This window comes from Lonchura striata, chromosome Z (assembly GCF_046129695.1).
Source record: "Lonchura striata isolate bLonStr1 chromosome Z, bLonStr1.mat, whole genome shotgun sequence".
In the NCBI taxonomy this organism is placed as follows: Eukaryota; Metazoa; Chordata; class Aves; order Passeriformes; family Estrildidae; genus Lonchura; species Lonchura striata.
This window is the reverse complement of record NC_134642.1, coordinates 29,767,564-29,790,446: the sequence shown is the minus strand read 5'-3', so window position 1 is coordinate 29,790,446 and position 22,883 is coordinate 29,767,564. Positions and strand designations below refer to the sequence as shown.

Here is a 22,883-nt window from a genome sequence, read left to right as displayed (position 1 = left end):
CAAAATGAATCAAATCAATAAATGCATGTATGCTACAATGCCACTTCAATATCTGAGTTTCATTTTTAGAGGAATCTCAAGGCTTTAAAATTCTCTGAGAAAATATTGTCAAGCCCCCAGCTCTGTACAATATGCAGTATGAAAATAGGGGGAAAAGGCTGTGTTGCCTATCAGAATAGGTCAGCATTACATAAAGCTAATGGAATTTCAAAGGAAGTTCATTCAAGCTGTTATGCACATATGAATCAGAAAATTAAGAATTTCTTTTCTGAAATAAATCTGCCATGTTAGGGTCAGCAGTGTTACAACATGCCCCTGAGGCAGGTTAACAAAGGTTCTTTTTAGTAGATCTCTCAGGGCAGACTAGGGTGACATAACAGTGAATGAATGAGATAGATAGATAAGATAGATAGAAAATTTTGGAATAATTTGGTTAAAATGGAAAGAAAGTATGTAGCAGATATGGTTATTAGCTATAGAAATATAGCAATATAAAAGTAAAATTATTACACCTGAGAAAATATACAAGGAAAATAAAAATAAAGGATGAGAATAGATAGTGAAAAGATATCACCACCCTATGACAATTGATTGTTGCAATTTAGATGTCCAGTGGTTGAAGTAACAGTTACAATTTTGATCCATAAGGTCCAGGGGAAATCCTTGAAACCCAAAGTCCAATGGGTTCAACAGGTTCAGCTGGGAATGCCTGGATGCTTCTCAGTTTTACCATGTCTCTTTTAAAACAGTGGATTCATGTGCAGTCCTCTAGTGGCAGGCCCAAGAAATGAGTCTGGAGGAAAAGACACAACCCATGTTTGTCATGCCATGTAGCTGAGCCAGTTCTGCCTTAACAGAAGGGATGACCACCCTCAGGCTAGGTGTGAATGTCCCTGTATCTCTCTCAAGATGGGAGAGAATTTTCTACCTGAGCCAGTTGCATAAGTGACGAAATTGGCATGATAAAAACCAGCATCCCACATTGCAGGATCTGCTTCTGGAGTTGTTTTCCCTTATCTGTCTCAAACCCCAGTTTGCTGCTACACAAAGGTGGGTTTGTCATGGTCATCCTCTGGTGATAGGTGCTCATCCCCTATGCACCTGGGCAGACCTAGAAGTTGCATAACCACATACCCAAAAACACTCCCCTTCCCCTGTGGTTGAGAGGTGCAAACAGCCGATTGGTTGCATTGTTAACTTTTAATACAACAGTCTCTCACAAAAAGCAAAGCAAAATCCAGTGTTTCATACTTACTCAAGCATGTACAGTAAGTTAATTCCTCACACTACATGTGCACAAATACAGTCTAGTTTATGCAAGACACTCATTTTCAGGGAGGAAAAAAAGCTGTTGACTAGTTACAAAGAATACATTACACACAAATACATTTAGGCCTTAAAATAATAGTCAAACCCAACCACAGCAAGTGTACATTATCACCCATATATAGAATAATCCCCTTGAGTGTGTGGTGGGTTTGTTTGTGTACCTTTTTTTGTTACTGTTTTTTGTTGGTTGTTTTAAAGTAACAGACATTTTAAAAAATAATGCCTTATAAAAATACTGATAATGGTTCACATTACTACAACCTCAATACTCTCCTCTTCTTTCAACATTTTCTATGATCTCAGCAGTATCCCCAGTAGTTTTTTTGAGTAACAACGTGCAGCTCAGGCTCCTTTTGCATGAGATCCATTGACAATACACTGTGTCTCTGTTAGTTTGCTGATATATTTCAAACCATTTACATCCGAAAGCTTCTGGTTCTGTGAAATGGTTGAAAAGGCTTTTTTAAGGCCCACATCAGTATTGGTGGTTTCTGTTTAGTTTTTTCAGGAAATAGCATCGCTTCAGTTTCAGGGCTAGGAAATCGTACTCTGTACACTTCAGGATAAGATTTCTGAAACTAGAAAAGTACATTAATTCAAATTAAGAATTTGTTTAAACATGTACAATAAACTGTTAAAGTGAAGATTGCATTTCTGGAGCAAGGAAATTGTATCTCTAATGGACTTTCTACACCACTATATAGAAAATTAGGCAGTATTTCTGATTTGGGTTGATTCATCACAGCATATTTGTTCTAGGTTATTATAAATCTTGAAATCCCCATATGTAGCCACTGTTTTCAACTTCAGTATTTCTCTAGAAGAATACATGTCTAAAACTTGATAAATCTTTTCAAATTAAAATTAGAAACTGTGGAGAAATTTTTATTTACTTGCTTGAGCTTCTTCTTTTTATCTTTCACAGATATTTCTTTGTTCATTACAATTTCTTCCAACAAAGCTGCCAGTGGTTCTTGAGAGCCAGTTGCCCTTTGGTATTCAAATTCACCTGTAGTGATTTGATGACAAAATGATGGAGGAGGAAGTGTTGCATCACTATCAGCCCCAGCATATTTTATCTGAAGACACAGTAAAAAAAAAAAAGAATAGCTATGTTTTCTGAAAAACACTTACATAAATTGGCTTAATCTATTGACCACCACAAGATATTAAGTAGAGGAAATACTGAATAGAGACCCTAAACTATAATTTTTTTCTCCAGCCCTAATTGAGTGAGTTGCAGTAAGTCAAAAAACATGACACATAAGAAGCCTATTCAGCTCTTGAAATAAGTTTACTTTTCTAGTAGAAAATAGAAAAAATTGAAAAAATGTTTCATCTTTGAACAAAAACAAAATATGGTATCAGGAAACAGAAAGATGAAAAAACTGAGCAAGTAAGGATAGTTCTAAAGGAAAAATAAAAGTCAGAACATTAATGGAAACACATTATGATAATTCTGTTTTCTTCACTCACATAACTTGCCCATTCCATGGGAAGACAGTGCTGACAAATAGGAAAACATATTTAAGAGTTCTTGTCTCCAAACAAATTCAATATTTGTTTAGTTTCATTTAAACACATAGTTATGGTTGAATATCTGTAGTCTAGCTCTCAAAAGCTAACAGAGACAAAAAAAAAGTCTCTTAAGAATTGTTGATCTTCAGAGGACAAAGGGTAAATTCAATCTAGAAACAGAGAGACATAAGGGTTTTTTTCATTAGATACATACTTGGACTCTCTGGAGATTTACAATATGATCCTCTATGGAAGACTTTAAAGCAGAAGGAACACTTAAGATCTCTTGATAATTATCCATGAGAAAAGATACTAGTTTAGCAGCAAGAAGTTCGTCCAGGTCTATTTCATCCTTTGAGCAGAGAATACAACGGGAAAATGCCTGAACCATCTGAGGGAAAAAACCCACACCATTATAATGTATTTTTCTGTTTGGGAGTGAGAAGTAAAGAATCAGGCTACATTTAAAAAGTGATCTTTTAGAATAAATATTTTAACATCATAATACTTACTGTACTTCAAACATACAAATATTTTTTAGAATGTATTATGTACGGTGACATTATGTGAGTGCATTGAAAATTGCTCCTGCCTCATACAGATAATCCACTCCTGAATTTAGATATAGAATGAATGATTTCCACTTTATTCTCAAGACTTTGTCAAATAGCCACTTTACATGGCTATTTAAAGAGGGCATCTCTATTTAGAGATTTTTTTAAATAATATGGAAATTTAATAGAAATTAGGCACCAGAGGGTAAACTTGAAACCACTATTCTGAAAACATCAAATCAAGTTTCAAGTCCAGTTAACTTCAGGTAGTCTTGTGCTCAAGCATTCAGTTACAAGAGTTTCTGTTTGTGCACCAGCCACTTGTAACATTAAAATCACAGAAGGTAATAAAGATTTCTGTTATGTACCATACATTACATTGCTAAATTAAAACTTAGTACAAAACATTCAGACTGTAAGGATTCACTTCTAAAAACAACATTTCAATTACAACAATAGTAGTAATTAAAGACCACTTACAGTTAATTAAATTATAACCTTGGCAGTAAAAAATTGTTTTAATCAAATACTATTCAAAGTTCACTAAAAACTTAATTGCTGTGGAGCACATTTAGATTTGTGCATGCTGCTATAGAATTTTTACAGAATGGCTCTGCAGCTTAGTTTTCCCTTACCCTTAATTTTCAAAGACTTTTAAATTAACCAAAATAAATACATGTTGTTAGCTAGTCAGAATAGTTAAGTTATGCCTAATAACTTTGTAATAAGGTGTTGTTGCAAATATCAGTGCAGTGATATCACTGTATATGCTCCAACAGAAGAAGAATTAGCAAAAACTGGAGCTTACTTTAAGAGACTTCTGTGTGTGGAAAAAAAAAAAAGAAGTACTGAAATAAACAGTTGGGATTTTAATTTTTTTGAATGGCTGAAAACAGGTCAATCAGAACATTCAGCTCCATATTTCAAGCTTTGACTGAAACAGGCACTTTTCATTCACACTGTCTGCAGTGATAAAGAACGCTAGAGACCTCATCTGCTTTTTTTCTTTTTTTTTTTTTTTTGGTTGATTTTGCTTGTTTGTTTTTGGGGAGGTTGCTTGTTTGTTTGTGGCTATTTCTATTCTATAGTGAAATCAGTGGTGATTTGACTTTGAAAGGTAAGGAAACCTCTAAATTCTGAGCAAGGTCTTTGTGTTCTTACAAACCACCATGAAATGCCACTTTATTCATATTCAGATTAGCTTTCCAAACAGCTGGGACAGACAAACCAGTTCCTTAAACAAGCAAACTGTATTTTGCTTGAACTGTCCAGTAAGAATCTTTAACCTGTGCTGCTCCAAAAGTCTGTCCAGACCTTTTACCTTACACTTATACATACCAAAGTTCTGGTCCTCGCTGATTCAGAAAGACGTGGCAAATCCTGGTTTAGACAAATTCTTGCCATCATTCTCACCAATAGCTGTAGTCTTTTTCTATTTTCTGGTGGCAGTAGGAGACAAGATATCTGAAGTGCTTCTACAGCCTTGCTGGGTTTTTGCAGCAGTCCTGGTTTATATGAGATCAGAAGATTGGGGAGCATTTCTCAGTTGTATATTTCCATAATATTTAACATAGTATTTCTATACCTAACACCCAAAATTCCCTTCTTACTCATTCAAGATTGCCTTAGAACTCCACTCCTGTCGTGGTTTGACACAGAAAGAGAATTTTTTCCGGAAGGAAGAGGTCAATTTAGATATTGGCCAACTGAAAGTAGACACGCCTCTGAGAACACAGAGGGGTTGAAAGCAGAATTCCCAGGGGAACTCGCTCTCTTTGGTTCCGGTCAGCGTGCAGTGCAGGACTCTGCCCTGCCCAGCAACGAGCTGGGTGGGGAGGGGAAGCCCCATGATCTGACGAAGGTAGGTCCCAAGGGTGGTGGAAGGACTGGAACCGGGCTGGCCCCTGCAGATGGAAGGGTGGAAGAAATCTGGGATGTCTCCATCCCCCCCCAGAGTTTCTCTCCTGAGAGAAAGAGAGAAAGAGACAGCGGCAGTTCTGTCAGCAATTCCACCGCGAGGAAGGAGGAGCAGGGGGAGCTGCAAGGTGCCCAGTGCGTGGGAGTTGCTGGATGTCCGGGCATCGAGCCATCCTGGGAGTTCAGACTTTTAACCCTTCTTTGAGAAATGAAAGCTTGTGAATTTTCCTTTCCCCTCCTTGGTTTGAAAGAGAGGAAGAGGGACACCTTGGACCCTGGGATGTTAGAAGGAGGAATTCTGGATGGGAGGGGGACAAGGAGTGGCTTTTTGGCTGGACTTTTCCGTGTTAGCCACAACCTGAACCAATCTTCTCCTCCAAGAGGGACTGTGTTTTAGGAGGATGCCAGTGAGTCAAGAGACCTGCTTCAGCTGGGAAAAAGACAAAATTGGAGTGAACAGAGAAAAGGTTAGGGGGTGTGTGGTGGCTCCCCCTGTCCTGGAAAGGAAAGAGAAGAGAAGAAGATCTCTGTTCTTGAGCCCTCGGCCCCAGGGGAAAATGGGGGGGACTGTGGTCCCAAACAATGAAAAACTGAACTGTTGTTTTCTCCCCTCTTGGCAGGGCATCCTTGAAAGGAAAATCCTAGAAGCAGTTTGTCCATCCATGCATTGGTGGTGAGAGCACTGTGCATGGAAAGGAGAAGGGTCACCATGGCAAACTTTTCTCTGGGCGGTGCCATGTGTGACATGGAAACACAGGATGTGGAGCTGTGTTTCTTGGGGGGTCTGTGGCACAGGAGAGACTCTGTTCCCTCGATGGACTGAGTTATCGATTGTTTGGAGGGTGGAAACCTGATTGGGGTCCAGATTGTGTCTCACTGTGGTTTGTTGGAGTTGGGTGGTGGGGGGAGGAATGCTTTGCAAGGTTTTCATTTGATCTTTGTGGGTTTTTTTTCCTTTCTTTTTTTCCTTTTGTAGTAGTAGCTTAATAAAGTTTTTTTTTCCCTGTTATTAAGCTTGGGCCTGCTTTGCTCTGTTCTAGATTCCACTTCACAGCATTCAAGGGAGGGATTACATTTTCAGTTGTCAAACCATGACAACTCCCCAGTGAGACTAGAAAGATATCACTAGAATTGGACTACTAGGACTTGTTAAAGTTTTTAAAAGATTTTCTTCTGATGCACTGGAAGACATTGATAGCTACAACCAATAACTCTAAATATTACAATACACAAAAAATTACAACTTTTTGTTTCATCCTTGCTCTTTTATTACCTCAGCACTGAACACAACCAAATGGTATGCATAGATATAGCAACCATGTTACACAAAATGTTAAGTCTGTGGCAAAAGTTAGAGGGAAAGAAAATGTTCTTATGCATCAGCGACACTATGACAATACCAACATGTGCCTCACACCTATGGACATGAAATCTGTGCCTAACTCTGCTTACAGACTCTTGAGAAAATACTCCAGCAAGCATGGTAGAGATATTTGGAGACTGGATAGGCACAGTAGAAAGTGATAGTAGTTTAGGCATCTATAGAAAATCACCAAAATACCATCATATGTTAGGTTCATAAGTCTCAACCAAGGATCTATTATGATTTTGTCTAAACAGCACTAGTATCAGAACAAAAGTAAGAAAACAAAATATTTACATAACAAATCTACCAGTAATTTCTGTTAGAAAAGGAACAAGCAACCCTTCTTTTTTTTCCATATGACTATAGAAATTGGAAGAGCTCTTTGGAGATAATATAGACCTCTTCACATGCTTAACAGGTTCATCTACAAGAAGGTGCCCAGGACTATGTCCTCACAGGTTTTGAATAGCTCCAAAGACAGACCTTTCACAGCCTTTCTTGTAAACTACTTCCACTGTTTGATCACCTTCCAATTAAAATGCTATATTCTTCATGAAAATGAGGTTTCCTGTACTTCTGTTCTTGCCCATTGACTCTTGCCCTGTCATTGCATATCACCAATAGAAGTCTGGCTCCTTCCTCTTCTTTATTCCTCCCATATCAATCTTTTATTCAGACTACTTAGATTCTCCCTGAGCCTTCTCCTCTCCAGACTAAACAGTCCCTGTTATCAGTCTCTTCCCATATGACACGCATTCCAAGACTTTAATAATTTTTTATTATTTTCACTGGACTCACTGACTAGCACTGAGGAAACATGTCTCTTGACCTACCAGCAATTCACTTTATGCAGTTATGGACGCTGCTGATATTCTTTGCCTCAAGGCCACACTGCTGGCTCATGGTCACATTAATGCCCACCAGGACTTCCAAGTCCTTCTCAGCAAAGTTGCTTTCAAACCAGTCACCCTCAGAATTTACTAGTGCATGGGATTATTCCTCCCCAGGAGAGGACTTGACATTTCTCCTTTTCTAAACTTTTTAAGATTCCTGTTTACCCATTTCTGCAGCCAGTCAAGGTCACCCTGCATGGTACTACAACCCTCTGCCGCATAAGCTACTCTTCCCCATTTTAGTTTTTTGCATGCTTGTTTAGGGCATTGTGTCCATTTTTAGGACAGAACGTGCCAACATCCTGGTCATTAACAAAGTGTGAATCACTACTGGTCACACTACCAGCCTGGGGTGCTCTCCACTGACTGACATGCAGCCAGATTTTGTGCCACAGATCACAGCCCTCTGAGCCCAGCCATTGAACCGATTTCTGAGTTTCCCTCACTACCCACCTATCCAGCCTGTGCTTCCTCAGGTTGTCTAGAAGGATGGAACACTAGTGTTGAAATCTTTACTGCTCTGAACATAAACAGTACCCATTGTTATCCCCTCACCCACCATTATGGTCAACTCCATGGTGTAAGACATGGAAACTGTTTCTTATTGAAAAAGAGGGTGAAAAACTGAAGTTAATTTTCATAGTAAAGCATTCTCTAATTTCAAAGGAAGATTTGGCAAGCATATTAATGCATATGTTTAGCCGAGTAAGGAATGATTCCTTATCAACGCTTCACTTTTTTTTAAAGAGACCACAAAATTAATGTTTGATTTCTTGAAACATTGCACAATTTTCATTGCTTTCACATACATATTGGCATGAAATCTTTCTTCTAATTTTACATTTATGAAATACTGTGAAATGAAAGTAGTAAAACCTAAAAGATGTGAAAAAAAATGGAAAAGAAAACAGTATGAAAGCAGACGTGTAAGTTTTAAAGATATCAACAAGAGTTCTCTAAGAAAAAGAAATCAGAAAATTGAATTATATTCCATATGAAGCAAGATGGACAACTCACAAAGCATATATACTGAATATCAGAAACAAAAGTGTCATTCTGGATTCCTTTCTCGTCTCAATAGTTTACTAAAAATAGTGTTCACACAGAAAGAAGCTCAAAAAACTAACATGCTACAAAGTGGGTTTACTTTTAAACTCAATTGTTTTTTCTCAAATTTGATTGCATAAAATGTAATCAAATATTTTCCTCTTTACTGTCTTTCACTAAACCATCTATAAGATCAGAATTGCCAATTTCAATATAGTGTGAACCCCTGGAAAGTTCTAGTTAATAACTAAAGCATTGCTTTTTTTATACACTACATTACTTAATGTCATTTCTAAATTAAAGCAACATAGTATTTCAATTCCCTTCAAATTAGCATATTTCCAGGGTTAAAAACTATGCTTAAAACCTAATCCTTTCTAATCTAGACTTCAGTCAAGCAATTTCTAAAAGCCTATGAGAGTTTTTAAGACATTTAAGCACTTGTAAAAAAAGAAAAATCTGTTAAAATCTGTTTGTTGGATGCTGAGCAATGAACAGGGGCCTTTAATATTATAAAGACAAGAAATAAAAGATTTTGAACTAATGTGATCAAAAATACAAAAATAAAACCACCATTTGGTATGAAATGAATTTAAATATTAAACTGTTCTCTATGCAGAATGGAAAGGACAGGTCCTAAAGAATTCATCTGTGATAGTATTTAAGTAAAGTAAAATAATTCCAGGAAATTAGAGAATTTTTATTTCATTAGATTCCAAACTACTTACCTAACACGCTAACAAAAATATCAAAAAAATGAAATGTGAGAAGAGGTTCTTTCATCTGGCCAAAGTAGTCCACTATAGTTTTGAAGACATCTCTTTCAAAGCCTGAGTATGTAGGCTGCTTCACATCTGAACAACTGGGCCCTACAAAGAACAAAAAGAACAAAACAGAAAGAAGCAAAAGAGAGAGAGAACACTGCTTTTCAGCCACCAAGCAGATCAGTGTTTTCTGATCCAGCCCATTAAAATGGATCATTAGAGGAAAAAAAAAAAGATTCTTCAAAATAAGTGAAATTTTATTGATCTACTACTGGAACAATCTATTCTCAATTGGTCTAGTGAAGATACAAAACAGAGGAAAAACACTAATAGAATACTTAAATGTTTATATAATTAATTTAAATAAGCTACACTGGAAGGAAAATACATGCTGACAGGTCTTTTCCAACTTTCTTTTATAAAATAATCATAAAAAGACTGAAAGTGAATATAAACAGGACTTAATAAAGTGGTGAAGACACAGTCAGTTCTATTTATTTTTTTTCAGGGTGGGTTTTTTGTGGGATCTTTTTCCCCCTTTTGAATTTACTTACAATTTGCTAGACATTTCATTGCGGATAATATCCAATGAGGTAGTTCCTCTGTGCAGGGAAGAAACAGAAATTAAGGGACAAAATTAAAAGAAAAAAAGAAGAAAAATATTCAGCTGTTGGACAAAAGCAAATCTGAAAACACTTTGATATGTTCCTCCTCCGTAGTAAATCAAGTGACTCCAAAGGCAGGCTATACCTTAATGTAGGATCAAGCTTGAATTACATCTATACTTCAGTACCTCCACAACTATCATACAGTTATGCATTCTGCCCTTGCAGCTCAAGCAGCAAAACAGGAAATATCACAAATTTTTAACCTACTCAAAAAAAAGAAAAAACCCAAAACAGATATAGTTCCCCAGTACTATACAACAAAGTGTTTACTTTGTACCAAAGATAATGAAAAGCACTCATATATTCAGTTCTGCCATTTCTGCAAGGAAGAAGTTAATATTTTGAGATGGTCCAACTGCCTTTGAAATGAGCAAATATGCTCTGAAGGCAGTTTTATTCACAACCAAACCAGGTTTCAATGTCATTTAAATTTCTATACAAGTCATATGCAAAACATGGTGGCAATAATACTGTGATATATTAGAGCAGTAAAGATGCTTTATTTTTTCTCTGAGGTGCAAAACAGTTTTAAACATGGTACTATCTTCGAAACACATTGACTGAAAACTCAAAACTCTCTCAATGTACATTTTGGCTCTCTTGCAATTTTTAATACATTTTTTCTTCATGTAAACACTCCAGGTAATTAAAAGGATAGGACCAAGAAATTTACCTCGAAGTGATTAATATCCCTATATCTATAAATGGTAAAAAGTTGCTGCTGTCTTACATTCATTTTTTAACCCTCCTAAAGCCAGAATTTGTTTAAGAGAGCAAATATAGAATAAACCCTGACTCTTACTATTGGAATACCAGAAAAGAACAATAACATTTTAAAAACAATAGCATTGCAAAAATAAGAGTTTCTACAAAGTCGATTTCAATATTAAAAAAGTAAATGAAAATTTCTAAAATACTCACTTGATTTGTCCTCTAAAGTAACAATGCCTTGCTTATTGACATTATATACATTTTGAACTATATGTTTTGAATTCACAAGTTTTGTATCTAACACTTCATCCAGAGAATCCAAACCCAACACCTTCTGCAATCTGCAAAAATACATAAACACACAGTTCATACACCATCTAATCTGGAAAAGGCAAACATGAAGTATTAGGATACAATTTGGAAATAACCAGACCTTCATTTCATAGAGAATATCTCCAGTTGGATGACAGCCACAAGGACCATTCTGCACAAGTCCTGCTTCTCACAGAACAGCCTAGATTTATAGAAGATCCTAAACTGGAAGGGATCCATAAAGATCCCTGGCTCTGCACAGTACAACCACAAAAATTATACCACGCACCTGAGACCACTGTCCAAACACCTCTTGAACCCTCTCAGGCTTAGGTGCAGTGACCACTTTGCTGGGGAGCCTGTTCCAGTGCCCAACCACCCCCTGGATGAGGACCATTTTCCTAATATCCAGTCTAAACCTCCCCTGACAACTTCAGGCCATTCCCGCAGTCCTGTTACTGGCCACAACAGGGAAGAGACCAGTGTAGTCTCCTCCACTTCCCATCACAGATTGCACTGCAATGTCCCCTCAGCCTCCTCTAAGTTAAAGAAGCCAGGATCATCAATCATTCCTCTCTAGACCCTTCACGATCTTCATAGCCCTAAAGAAGTTTTGTTTTAGTATCTAGAAAAGGTTTAGGAATTTTAATACCTAAAACTATACCATATAACTGAAAGCACTGCCATCATGTTCCACAGCTGCCTGATTCTATCGCCTTGCATCCTATCACTGCTCAGTTGAGGGCACCCCTCAGCTTTCTCAAAACTTTTGGTGACTGTACAGCTCTTTGCTCTATCCAGATCTCACTGCAGGCCCTGTCCACCCTTGAAGGAGTCCAAAGTTCCTTCTAACCTAGTATCATGGACAAACTTAATGTACATTCAATTCCTACATCCATATACTTCACAAAAACAAGAAAGAGCACTGGCCGTAGATGGAGCCCTGCAGAGGTCCACTGATGACTGCTCAGCAGAGCCAACCACATTTACTACAATCCTTTGTGCCTGACCCAAGAGCCAGCTGCTCACCTGACAATATTATGGGCTCATCAAGCTGCATGCTGGACAGTTTATCTAGAAGGATACTGTGAGAGACAGTATCAAAATCTCTGCTTAAATGCAAATAAACCACATCAACTGGCTTCCCTTGGTCAACTTGATGAGTGACCTTGTCATAAAAGAAAATTTAATAGGTTACGCAGTATTTTTCCCTTCTGAAACTGTGCTGACTATGACCACTGACTGTGTGTCTCTCAAATATTTTATTATTAACTCCCAGAATATTTTTCCATAATTTTATGGGCACTGAGGTGATACTGACAGGGTCTTTGTTCTTTGCTTTCTTAAAACTGAGAAAATATTTGCCAGCTTCCAGACAACAAGCACCTCTCCAGAATCCCAAGATAAATGAAAAAAAAAAAATTGAGAGAGACCCTACAATATTGTCATACAGCTCTTTCAGTACCCTGGGATGAATACCATTGGGTTTCATATCTTTAAGCACATCCAGTTGGAACAGAAAGTTTCAAACATATTGCAGGGTCAGCTACGAGTCTCCACATTCTCAAGTCATACTCATCCAACCCAGAGCCGTGGGAGTCCCCATGTCAAGTACCAAACTTAAAGAGTCCAGGATTTTCTGTCATGTGAATGCTGCTGCTCCCTGATCAAGCTGTCAGGGTTTCAGCATGCTTCCACACAATCTGCTGTGCCAACCCTGTTTGCCCACCCTTGTATTTTGGTTGCTGGAGCTCTATAGGAGACTTTATGTGAAGGAGGGGTTTGGCCACCACTGCCCTTGCTCTCATTTGCCCAGGTCCTATCAAGCTCTGCCATGTGAGCTCCAGGCTAGCAGAGGGTCTCTCCAGTCCCCTGAAGTTATCTTGGTTCAGGAAACCCAGGAATATACATGCACTAATGCCCTCTGCTGCCCTTCATGCTTTCACCAAAACTGCTCACCTCAACACTGAGTGCATTACATGCAGATAATGTGCTAGACTTACACTAAAGTCATCATTAGTAAGACCTCAACTATGCTGTAATATCAGCTAGTGCATATTATTTTTTCCTGTGCAGAAATAGTCCAAAGCAATCACTTTAATTTTGCATAGGAGATTCCATTTGAATATAGTAAAGAATATCTGAATCTCAAAGCTTCAGCACTCAATTAGCTATGCCATTTATCTCATACAAAGTATTGCACTTGCCATTGAAAGGTTTCGTAGCACTTCTACGTAAGTGCTTTTATTTCCTAGCAACAAGAAAAAGAGACAGAGAAAAAAAGTGATTAAATAAGACAAAGTCCACACAACAAAGACTTCCAGGACACAACATGCAAAAGTCAAAAGGTACTAAGCATAGTAAAGTTTTTTTTTGCAGATTTTATTTGCTGAATTTGTTAGCCAAATAACAAGTGGTGGAGTTAGTCTAGACACCATGGCTTTGAAGGCAATGATGAAAAGTGAGTGGGCGAAACTACAAGTGTTACCAGAGAAGACAGACAAGACTATTACTTACTACGTGGTTTTACTATAACAGCAAATGACTCATACTTATACTCACCGTGATAAAGTCATGGATTTCCATATCTCTTCTACATTTGCTTGTGTTAGCTCTCTGCGGAGCACAAGTTTGCATGCTGGTACTTCCCCGATAGCTATGCTGTGTCGCTTGTACCACATCTCAGAGTTCTGACATCAGAAAAAACTCTCTTAATTAACTAGTTGCTTTTCAAGTGTTAAACAGCATTAAATAACATTTATAGTACAGAATTGCAAGTGTTCTTACATTCCATTGAAGTCTTCAGGATGCAAGGTAAGTATTTGTGTTTAAGAGAAATGAAACATTTTCTCAATCTTACACACACATATTTCTCAATTCCATAACTTGTCCAAAGTTGAAAAATTATGTGAGTCAGAATAGCCATTAAAGTTCAGGAGTCAATGGCCTTTAATCCTATGTTCAGGTCCTATCCATGATTAAAATGAGTTCATCTACCATTTTAAGATTAAACATCTGTTTATGGAAAAGTTACTGGAGAATTAGAAAAAAATAATCCTTTTTCAGCATATACTAAAATAACTAAACATTAAGTCAAATAACAGGTTAAATAAAGTAAAAGCAAATCACTACATCTGAAGGCACTCATCAGATCTAGTCCACCATTATTAAAGTGTAAAGTAAATCTGAGAATGCAGAAGACCGCTATCCCTTATGTAACCTTCACACCCAAGCTTGACTCTTGAACATTGTCATCAAGGTATCAGTGGGTGGACATACATTGCAGCTTATATCAGCAGAATTATTTTCAAGGCAAAACTCCTAACCATTCCAGTTTACACTACAGAACAGTGATAAAGCACGTTACAAATATTCCTTGCAACAAAACCACAAAATGCATTCCAGGAATGCACTTAAATACTACAAGCACTAATTGTCATTCCATCGCAGACTAGACTAGAGCTATTTGGAAGCAAATAGCACCCTGTGAAATTAAGGGACTGGTCTTTCACATCAGTATTTCATGACACAGACTAAAGCTCATCAATCCACACACAGCCACTAAGTGCTTAGATTGATGCTGAAGCAACCCAAGGTACCACCATTTTCAGCTGTCTACTTCAGCATTTCAACGGAAGCTAGACCTAATTATAAAAAAGGCAGCAGAAAGAAGCTTATAGCTTTGCCTCACTTACAATCAACTGCATTAATCCAAACTGCCAATGGAAGAGATTTTCAGCTATGTCAAACTCTATGCCGTTGCACCTGAGTCAGATGCAGAGGCAGACTTTTATTAATTCTTATCAAGCCAGGATGCTTGGATGGAAATTTAGAGCACAGTTGGAGGCTGTAATATATTACATCTTCAACAGATACCTGCTCAGTAACTAAAATACTCTATTCTCTTTTCCTGTCTTTGGCACCATCTTTTCTTCTACCTACTATTGAAGCTCTAAGGACCATGTTTTTTGTCTTCAGATGCTTGCTGTACATGAAGAGTACACTTTATATGCACACAAATAGATTGTAAATATGGAATAATCATTCAGAACATTTAGATGTCCAGCAAAATGGTAGGAGCTACTTTTCCAAATACACTATGGTTTATCAAGAAATCTAAGGCCAGAGTCCTGTTCTAAAGGATAGCAATAAAAAGGCAAAATCATCAAAGAAATCCTCTGTTCACAAATTATGAGAACGCCCACATAAATGATACACTGAAGAAAGAGCTTAGAATATACACAACTCCAGAAGCCTAGTCTTTTACTATGTCCTGGTGAACAGAGTTGATACAATTTTACTAATAAAAGCAAGTTTTTTCAACAACTTTACAAAGACTGGATCAATTCAGATAAGTATGAGGCAAGATGATTTTCCAAGCTTACAAAGGATAGCTGAAAGATCAGGACCACTTCTCCTTACCCAAAACATATTCCTTATGGAAAAGAAAATAGAGTCAGTAACAGCCTTATAGCAGCTAGGAAAGTTGTAATAAATGTATATATGCTGATACCTGAAGTGTCCAAATAATAGTTACAGTTTAAGTATTTAGTCTGGTAATATAATGCCCTATTGGAATTTGAGCAAACTGGAATGAAATATGGGAAAATACACCCATGCGGAACTCAGATTGCTCAGGACATTGCAATGTGTAGCAAAAAGAACACTAAAATCTTACTTCTCCACCAAATTGTAAGAAAAACTTAACTTCACAAAACTTTAGAATTAAAGTATTTAGCATTTAATTTTATAAGCAAGTATTTTGTGACACAGCATAGCAATCACCAGTTCAGTTTTACGTTCCAAATATGCTTTTGTCTGGGGAAATAAAAGTCGGTGCCTCACCATTGCAACGGATTTCACTGGGATGTGTTCTTGAGAAGGGCCAGCCCTTGGTTCATTCCAGTCTGGGAATTTAATTACATCCTTTCCACATGAAGGTTTCTTTGGATATGACTTCAGTGGTGAGGAAGGAGGAAATCTACAATTAGAGAAAATTTTTAAAGTCTCTGAATACCAATCTAATCCCCATTTACCAATGCAAAACTGTAGTCAGCCTTCACATGCAAAAATACAACAAATGCTTTGGACATTCACAGCCCAACTTAGTTCTCTGTAGACTGATGTTACGTGATATGTAAAACATCGTGGAGTGTCTTGTTTGCCCTCCAGCTGCTGCTCCAGAACAGTTCAGGTCCTTTGCACCTCCCACAGCATAGCTGAGCCTTGGGTGAATGTCTGATATCCCAGTGCATCTCATGTAGCACTAGATGTCTTTGCATAGACAATGACATAGGTCTTCCCTAGATGTTGATTCTGCTGAAAAAGCTGTGGGGATGTTTTCCCCCATGTCAAGTGCTTTGTTAGCATGCATTTCCTAAAGCAAAGCTACATAGCTAAGTCACATGACTAACACTCAGATTTAGTTAGAGTGCATGCAAGTGTCCACACAAAGTTTTGCCCACATTACCAGGTCCTCCTCTGTTTACATGCTTTCTATGCGAAGATCATATCCTGCAGTTCTTTTCTGGATCATATCCTGCAGTTCTTTTTTCCAGCTGGTTTTGCAGGTAACTATATGACTTCTTAAGGCATTGCAAGAAGCGCCTTGAAGAAATTAGCAGAAACAAGCCCTAAACCAGCCCTTGTAGAAAAGAAGGAAAACAAACTATCCAGGTTGACCAGCATCAAATTATTGCTAAGCTTAGGTCAGAGCATGTACAAAGGAACTAATGACAGCATATCAGAAAGACAAACCAGTTAGATGGGAACACTCTTCAGACTGGCCAAGATCCAATCCTGTCTACTTTTACTTCCAGGTTTTAGATGCTGAGATTCCTGATGCTTTGAGAAACTGCTTAAACCTCATTAACTCTTTTAAATCAGAATGAAAAGGACAGATATATCCATGATTTTGCAACAAGAGCTTGAATAGTGCTGGAGAGCACATGTATGTATCCTACCAGAAAAAATGCTTGAGAAATCCTCAAGTTTCTCCAAAATGTCATCCCATCCTCTAAAGGCACTTGAAATATTTAATAAGTTTTTAATTTAGATTTGTTCTGCAGTTTGGTTAGTGCAGTACTGTTACATTGAATGGTTAAACACATTGATTGTTTTGACCACACACACTGAGCATATTCCACAGTGCTGTTCAACAGCACATCTGCAACACAGAGATATCACTTCCGCCAGACAAACCCTCAGAACCAGCAGCAAGCATCTCACTCTAATCTTGCAAGATTTACTCCGTTTTTTAATGGTAAACCAGACTAGATGTTCAGCTGTTGAGTGTTCTCAACCATTTTTCAGATATTCATTATTTAAGAGTTTAATGTTAAAATAGAATATACCCACATATCTGCAGCCTTTTTCCTTTGCCTTACTCTATTCTCAGTAGTTTCCTGTTTCTTCTCCAGTGCTTCGCAATTTTTAGGTTTGTGTCATTTGCTGTCCTGATTTGCAACCAATCAGTGAAACAACAAGTTCTTACGGGCAGAAAAACGAGGTGCATTCCCCTTTCTCAGGCAGCATTACAGCAAGATCTAGATGAAGGATTAATGTCACTCGAAGTGAAGGACTGAGAAGCACTCCAAGGCTGACACATTAAGATCAGAATTGGTTATAGCCAGCAACACTTGTTTGGGGAGTTTATAAAAAGAGGAACTAGAGATACCTGTTTGTGTGCAGAACAAAGGATACGGAACAAGGTCAACTAACAGTGATGTCCATGGTATATCAAGTATTACTGCTAAATTCCCAAAATATTGCTATCATTGCAAGAGTGCTAAACCTTTTACTTTTAATACAATGTCTTACATTCTAAAAAAAAAAAAGTACAAAGCCCAATAGCTTCAAAAACTGTAAATTCTCATTCATTATTGTAGACTCAGCTGAGCAAGTAAGTCAGGACACACTAATAAGTCTTCATTATTTTTAGGACTTCACATACAATATTTGCCACATATTCTCATGCGATCCAACTTTTGGCAATATTTCTTTTGCATACTCAGTGGGTGAACAAGAGTAGGCAGCTACACTTACATGTGAAGAGTGACACAACTGTGTACCATATGCTTTTACAGAATGCTAACATATAAATTTATACAGAAGGTATGAAGCATGTAAGTATTTCCAAAGTAAGCATTGTCAGTAGAATTGACTGGTACCACTCCCTCCATCAGCCCTGTGAGGAGAAAAAAACCCGTATTTTATGTGTAGCATTAGGAAAATCCACCAGAGGGAGCTGCCAGGACATTGAATACATGACTAAAATAGGCTGGAAAACCAACGTTTAGCCTACTTAAATAGGAGGGAAGCCTGTTTTAATACTTAAAACCACGAGAAATGTATATAGCTTATTTGTGCACCAAGCACCAAGCCCAGTGAGGAAAAAGCTGACTCCAGTTCAATAAAGGTATGCATGTTTAACTGAAAAAAGTTCAGTTACTAACTTAATTTTTTTTTCAGTGGGAGGAGGAAGAAAGAACATCACAAAAAAATATATAACAACAGTTGTTCTATTGTCCAATAGCAGATCAGTAGGCAGAACACGCAGAAAATAAGAACAGAAATATTTCAGCCAGCCAACTTCCACAGCCTGCAGGTCAGTAAAGTCATGACAGAAAATACAAATAAATAAAAGAACAAAATAATTTTAATATATTATACTTATGCTGATGCAAAATATACAAAAAAAAACCCCATAGCCACACAAACACAGCAAAATCAAATCAAAGAAATACAGAATAACACCAGCTGTTATCAAACCTCATATTAAATCTTTTGACAAGAATTAATGCCCAGAAATAAAAAGATCAATAGAGCAAAATGAAAAATTTACTTAATACATATATATAGATTAATATATACAATACATACAGATGGGAATTCAGTTCTATTTCCCCAGAGAGAATATTGAGAATTTATTACTTTTAAATGAATATGTAAAATTTGAATATGTAATAATAGCTATACTAAGTAGAAGCATAAACTTATTGCTAGCCTATTTTCCCTAATGCTTTGCATGATGAGAACTCCCATTTTCTCAAAAGAAGGCTCACCATAATAAAAGTTACAAGTTCTAGACTTGAATGGTTATCTTTATATTTCTGCACCAAACAGGATGGCACAAATTCAGATTCTGCAACTTCTGTCCATTCAAACCTTAACTGAGGTCACAAGAGGTCAAAGAATCCAGTCCAGTAATGCTAAGCTTTTATTACAAAGAAATTTCTTCTCCTCTGTTAACAAACCAGGTGAGTTGCTCCACAGGGATAAGTAAGCAACCATCCTTGAGGATAAGTAAATAAAGCTTTGTCCCTTGTCCATCTAAAAAACAAGGAGTATAAAAAAAGGCTACATCATAAATATCCTAGATTCAGAATGCCTTTCCCTTCTCTCAGAAGAAATGGAGACAAAAAACAAAATAGTCAGGAGGTTGGGGTGAAGGACGACAACCAGTGCTGGAGACCAATGGCATTCTCACTTCCACCTTTGTGTCTTAATATGTACTCTTCCAGCACCAACAAACCTGATGTCTGCCATCAGAAATGAGAACTCAATACCATGTGAAAGATGCAAAAGCTTTTGTTGATTTTCAAAGAATGTAACTGAATGGAAGTGACATTCAAAAATATTGCAAAAAAGACAGGAAAACTGAAGTCAAACATTAAGTCACGGCAGCTACCTGTTACGAAAAAATTAGTCTTTAGTCCAAAAAAAAAATTTTTTTTAATCACCGTATACAGGCTTACCGATATAAATGGCCATCGTCTTCAAAGTCCTCTTTGCCCCACCTTCCTTTAATATCTTCGATTACATGATTTTTCAGGAATTTTTTAAGCAGCTTAACCGTTTGATCGCGAGTCACTTCTGGGCCAAAGTTTTGGTTAGAGCCAAGTAGCTCATGCAAACATTCGACTGCCTCCGAGGCTTTGAAGCAGCGCTCGTAGCTCTTGAAACGACAGCGATGCTTCCGCAGGGGCATTCCAGCACGGAAGAGCTCGATTATCTCGTTCCACTGGGAAAGAGCAAAGCAAATCGTCACGGGAGCTCTTCCCCCAGGTTTTCCTGCGGCCAGAACCCAGCCAGGTCTGTAAGCGGAACTACACCCCTTTTTCACCGTCTGCGTTCACAAGAACATCGAAACCTAAGCGCAGGATTTAAACTGTCGAGACCCAAAAACAAACACCAGGTGTAGGAGGCTGAGATATTTAGAGTCTCATGCTATCTGCGGACCTACGGATACGGCTCTAGCCTCCCTGAGGTTTTAGCGGGACAAAAAGGCTGCGCCCGGCCGGGCTCTGCCCCGTGCTAGCCTCGGGCGCGCCCGCGCCGCAGAGACGGGGGCTGGGAGCACCGGCGGGCACCGGCGGGCCCGAGGGCGGCGGGGCAGGGGCTCGGGCGGGCGGCGGGGCAGGGGCTCGGGGCAGGGGCTGGGGGCAGGGGCTGGGGCAGGGGCTGGGGGCAGGGGCTCGGGGCAGGGGCTGGGGGCAGAGGCTCGGGGCAGGGGCTGGGGGCAGGGGCTGGGGCAGGGGCTGGGGGCAGGGGCTGGGGGCAGGGGCTCGGGGCAGGGGCTGGGGGCAGAGGCAGGGGCTCGGGGCAGGGGCTGGGGGCAGGGGCTGGGGGCAGGGGCTGGGGCAGGGGCTGGGGGCAGGGGCTCGGGGCAGGGGCTCGGGGCAGGGGCTGGGGGCAGGGGCTGGGGGCAGGGGCTCGGGGCAGGGGCTCGGGGCAGGGGCTCGGGGCAGGGGCTCGGGGCAGGGGCTGGGGGCAGGGGCTGGGGGCAGGGGCTGGGGGCAGGGGCTGGGGGCAGGGGCAGGGGCTCGGGGCAGGGGCTGGGGGCAGGGGCTGGGGCAGGGGGCAGGGGCAGGGGCTGGGGGCAGGGGCTGGGGGCAGGGGCTGGGGCAGGGGCAGGGGCTGGGGCAGGGGCTGGGGCACTCACCAGGCGGGTGGCGCGGTACGGGCCGGGCCCCACCAGCCGCGGCTCCATCGGCTCCGCGCCGCGTTTGAATCCGGCCGGCCGCCGCCGCCCTCGCCCATTGGGCGGCGGCGCGCCGCACGTGACGCGTCCCGCCGCGTCTGATTGGCGGCGCGCGGGCCGGGCGGCGCTGCGGGGCGGGGCCGGCCCCGGCGGCGCGGGCGGGAGGCCCGCGGGGCGCGGCCTGCCGGGGGCGGTGCCCAGCGGCAGGGCCGGAAACCACGGCCAGAAAACATGAGCTGGGAGTTCCCCCTGAACATGAGGAGGAACTTCTTTGCTGTATGGGTACTGTGCGCTGGGACAGAACAGAGACGTTCTGGAGCCTCCCTCATGGAGGGATTCCAGAACCATCTGCTCTCAGTCTTGTGCCCTGTGCTCTGGGATGGCCCTACTCCAGTAGGTGGGCTGGACCGCTGACCTGCTGTAGTCTCCTCCAACCTAGCCCATTTGGCGGTTCTGTGTGTGGCAAGAAGCTAAACCGTGTCAGGAAAACACTGGCTGGTGAATTGCTGCCCCAATAAACAGAACACAGCCTTGGCATTAATTAAACAAACAAAACAAAAATCAACGTTAAGAAACCCCTCCAAACCGTCAATTTTCAATGTTTCTTTGTTAAAGAATTTTGTTTTGATTCAGGCAGTGTGTGGGATGATAATTACTCGCAATTTATATTTTATATTATTCCTACAGAAGATGGGTTGATGCTGGTGCCACAGTGCTCATTGCATATTAGCCTTTTATGAGTATTTTAAAGAAATGGTGATTTGGAAATTAAATAAGAAACCTCCATTTTAAGGTAGGAGATTTTGCTACCAAGTCACCTATTCTGCATAGTCAGGGATGTAACTGAAACTCCTGTGATACCTAATACAGATGAGCTATCTCTGTCAATTTTTTGGACTCTCACAGGAGAGGAATGGCTGGTAACACCAGTGTTGCTTTCCCACCAAGCCTAAGGAAAACAAAATTTTAGCCTCATTCCCCTCACTGTCAGTAAACATTCACCATAACATGGATGACTTAGCTGACTGTTAGACCCTTCTTTCTAGCCCCACTCAAAATATACATTTAAGTATGTGAGATGCACAATTTTTAGGTTCACATAAAATCTGCATGATTCTCACATTGTGTGTAGGAGGACAGAATTTGTTTTGAGCTTATGTCATTGGCACAGTGACACTACATGCATCCTCTTAGGCTGCATCCATACAACTCACTGTGAAACACTGCATTTTCACTCTCCAAATGCTTTGTAGCTCCCAGAAGACTAAACCACTGTGCAAGATATTATGCAGTGGGAATCTGACACGGCACTTGCTGACAGCCCACAGAATGATTAACATCTCCAGTTTCTGCCCTGGCTTATTAGTTCTTAATCTCAAACAACTGACTCTGGATCCCTTTGGCTAGTGTACAACTGCAGAAGTTTTCCTGGCTCCTTTCTGTTTAGTCCCTACCCCCATGCAGCACTCCTTAGTTTTGACTGCGCATAGTCTCAGCTCCTATTTAAGCCCTAGTGAGTTTGAAAATTCAGTTGCAGATCTAGCTCCCAAGCCAACAAACAAGTACCTGTCTCTTCACACCCACCTGCAGGATGCATTTCTCCGTCTATATTTATGGGCAGGGAAGGAGGTATGATTGCAAAATCAGAGACCAGAACTAGGACTTTCCCTACAGCACAGAAATCATCTGCAAGGCAACAGAGTAATGCCTGCGTCCTTGCACAAGAAGCAGAGGGTACTATTATCCAGTTTTCACTACAGACTAGCTATTACAGCCTTTCCCTCAAAAGGCTTGCATTTCCCAAACACATTTGAATGCGCAG

General features: G+C 39.9%; 1 protein-coding gene across 2 annotated transcripts; it reads right to left on the bottom strand.

The window, feature by feature from the left end:
* Window positions 1-1,724: 1,724 nt before the first annotated feature.
* Window positions 1,725-21,070, bottom strand: DEPDC1B (DEP domain containing 1B). 2 transcript variants are annotated; one of them, XM_077790307.1, is made up of 11 exons: window positions 21,023-21,070; window positions 19,836-20,101; window positions 15,925-16,060; window positions 13,642-13,769; window positions 10,978-11,108; window positions 9,943-9,990; window positions 9,353-9,493; window positions 4,740-4,906; window positions 3,062-3,238; window positions 2,223-2,408; window positions 1,725-1,907 (listed from the first exon to the last, which is right to left on the bottom strand). In XM_077790307.1, the coding sequence occupies exons 1-11, from the start codon at window positions 21,068-21,070 to the stop codon at window positions 1,746-1,748; spliced, it is 1,590 nt and encodes a 529-aa protein (XP_077646433.1). In that variant the 3' UTR covers window positions 1,725-1,745. The 2 variants fall into 2 exon arrangements, with proteins under 2 accessions (XP_077646433.1, XP_077646434.1); XM_077790308.1 differs by lacking the exon at window positions 2,223-2,408.
* Between the last annotated feature and the right edge of the window lie 1,813 nt (window positions 21,071-22,883).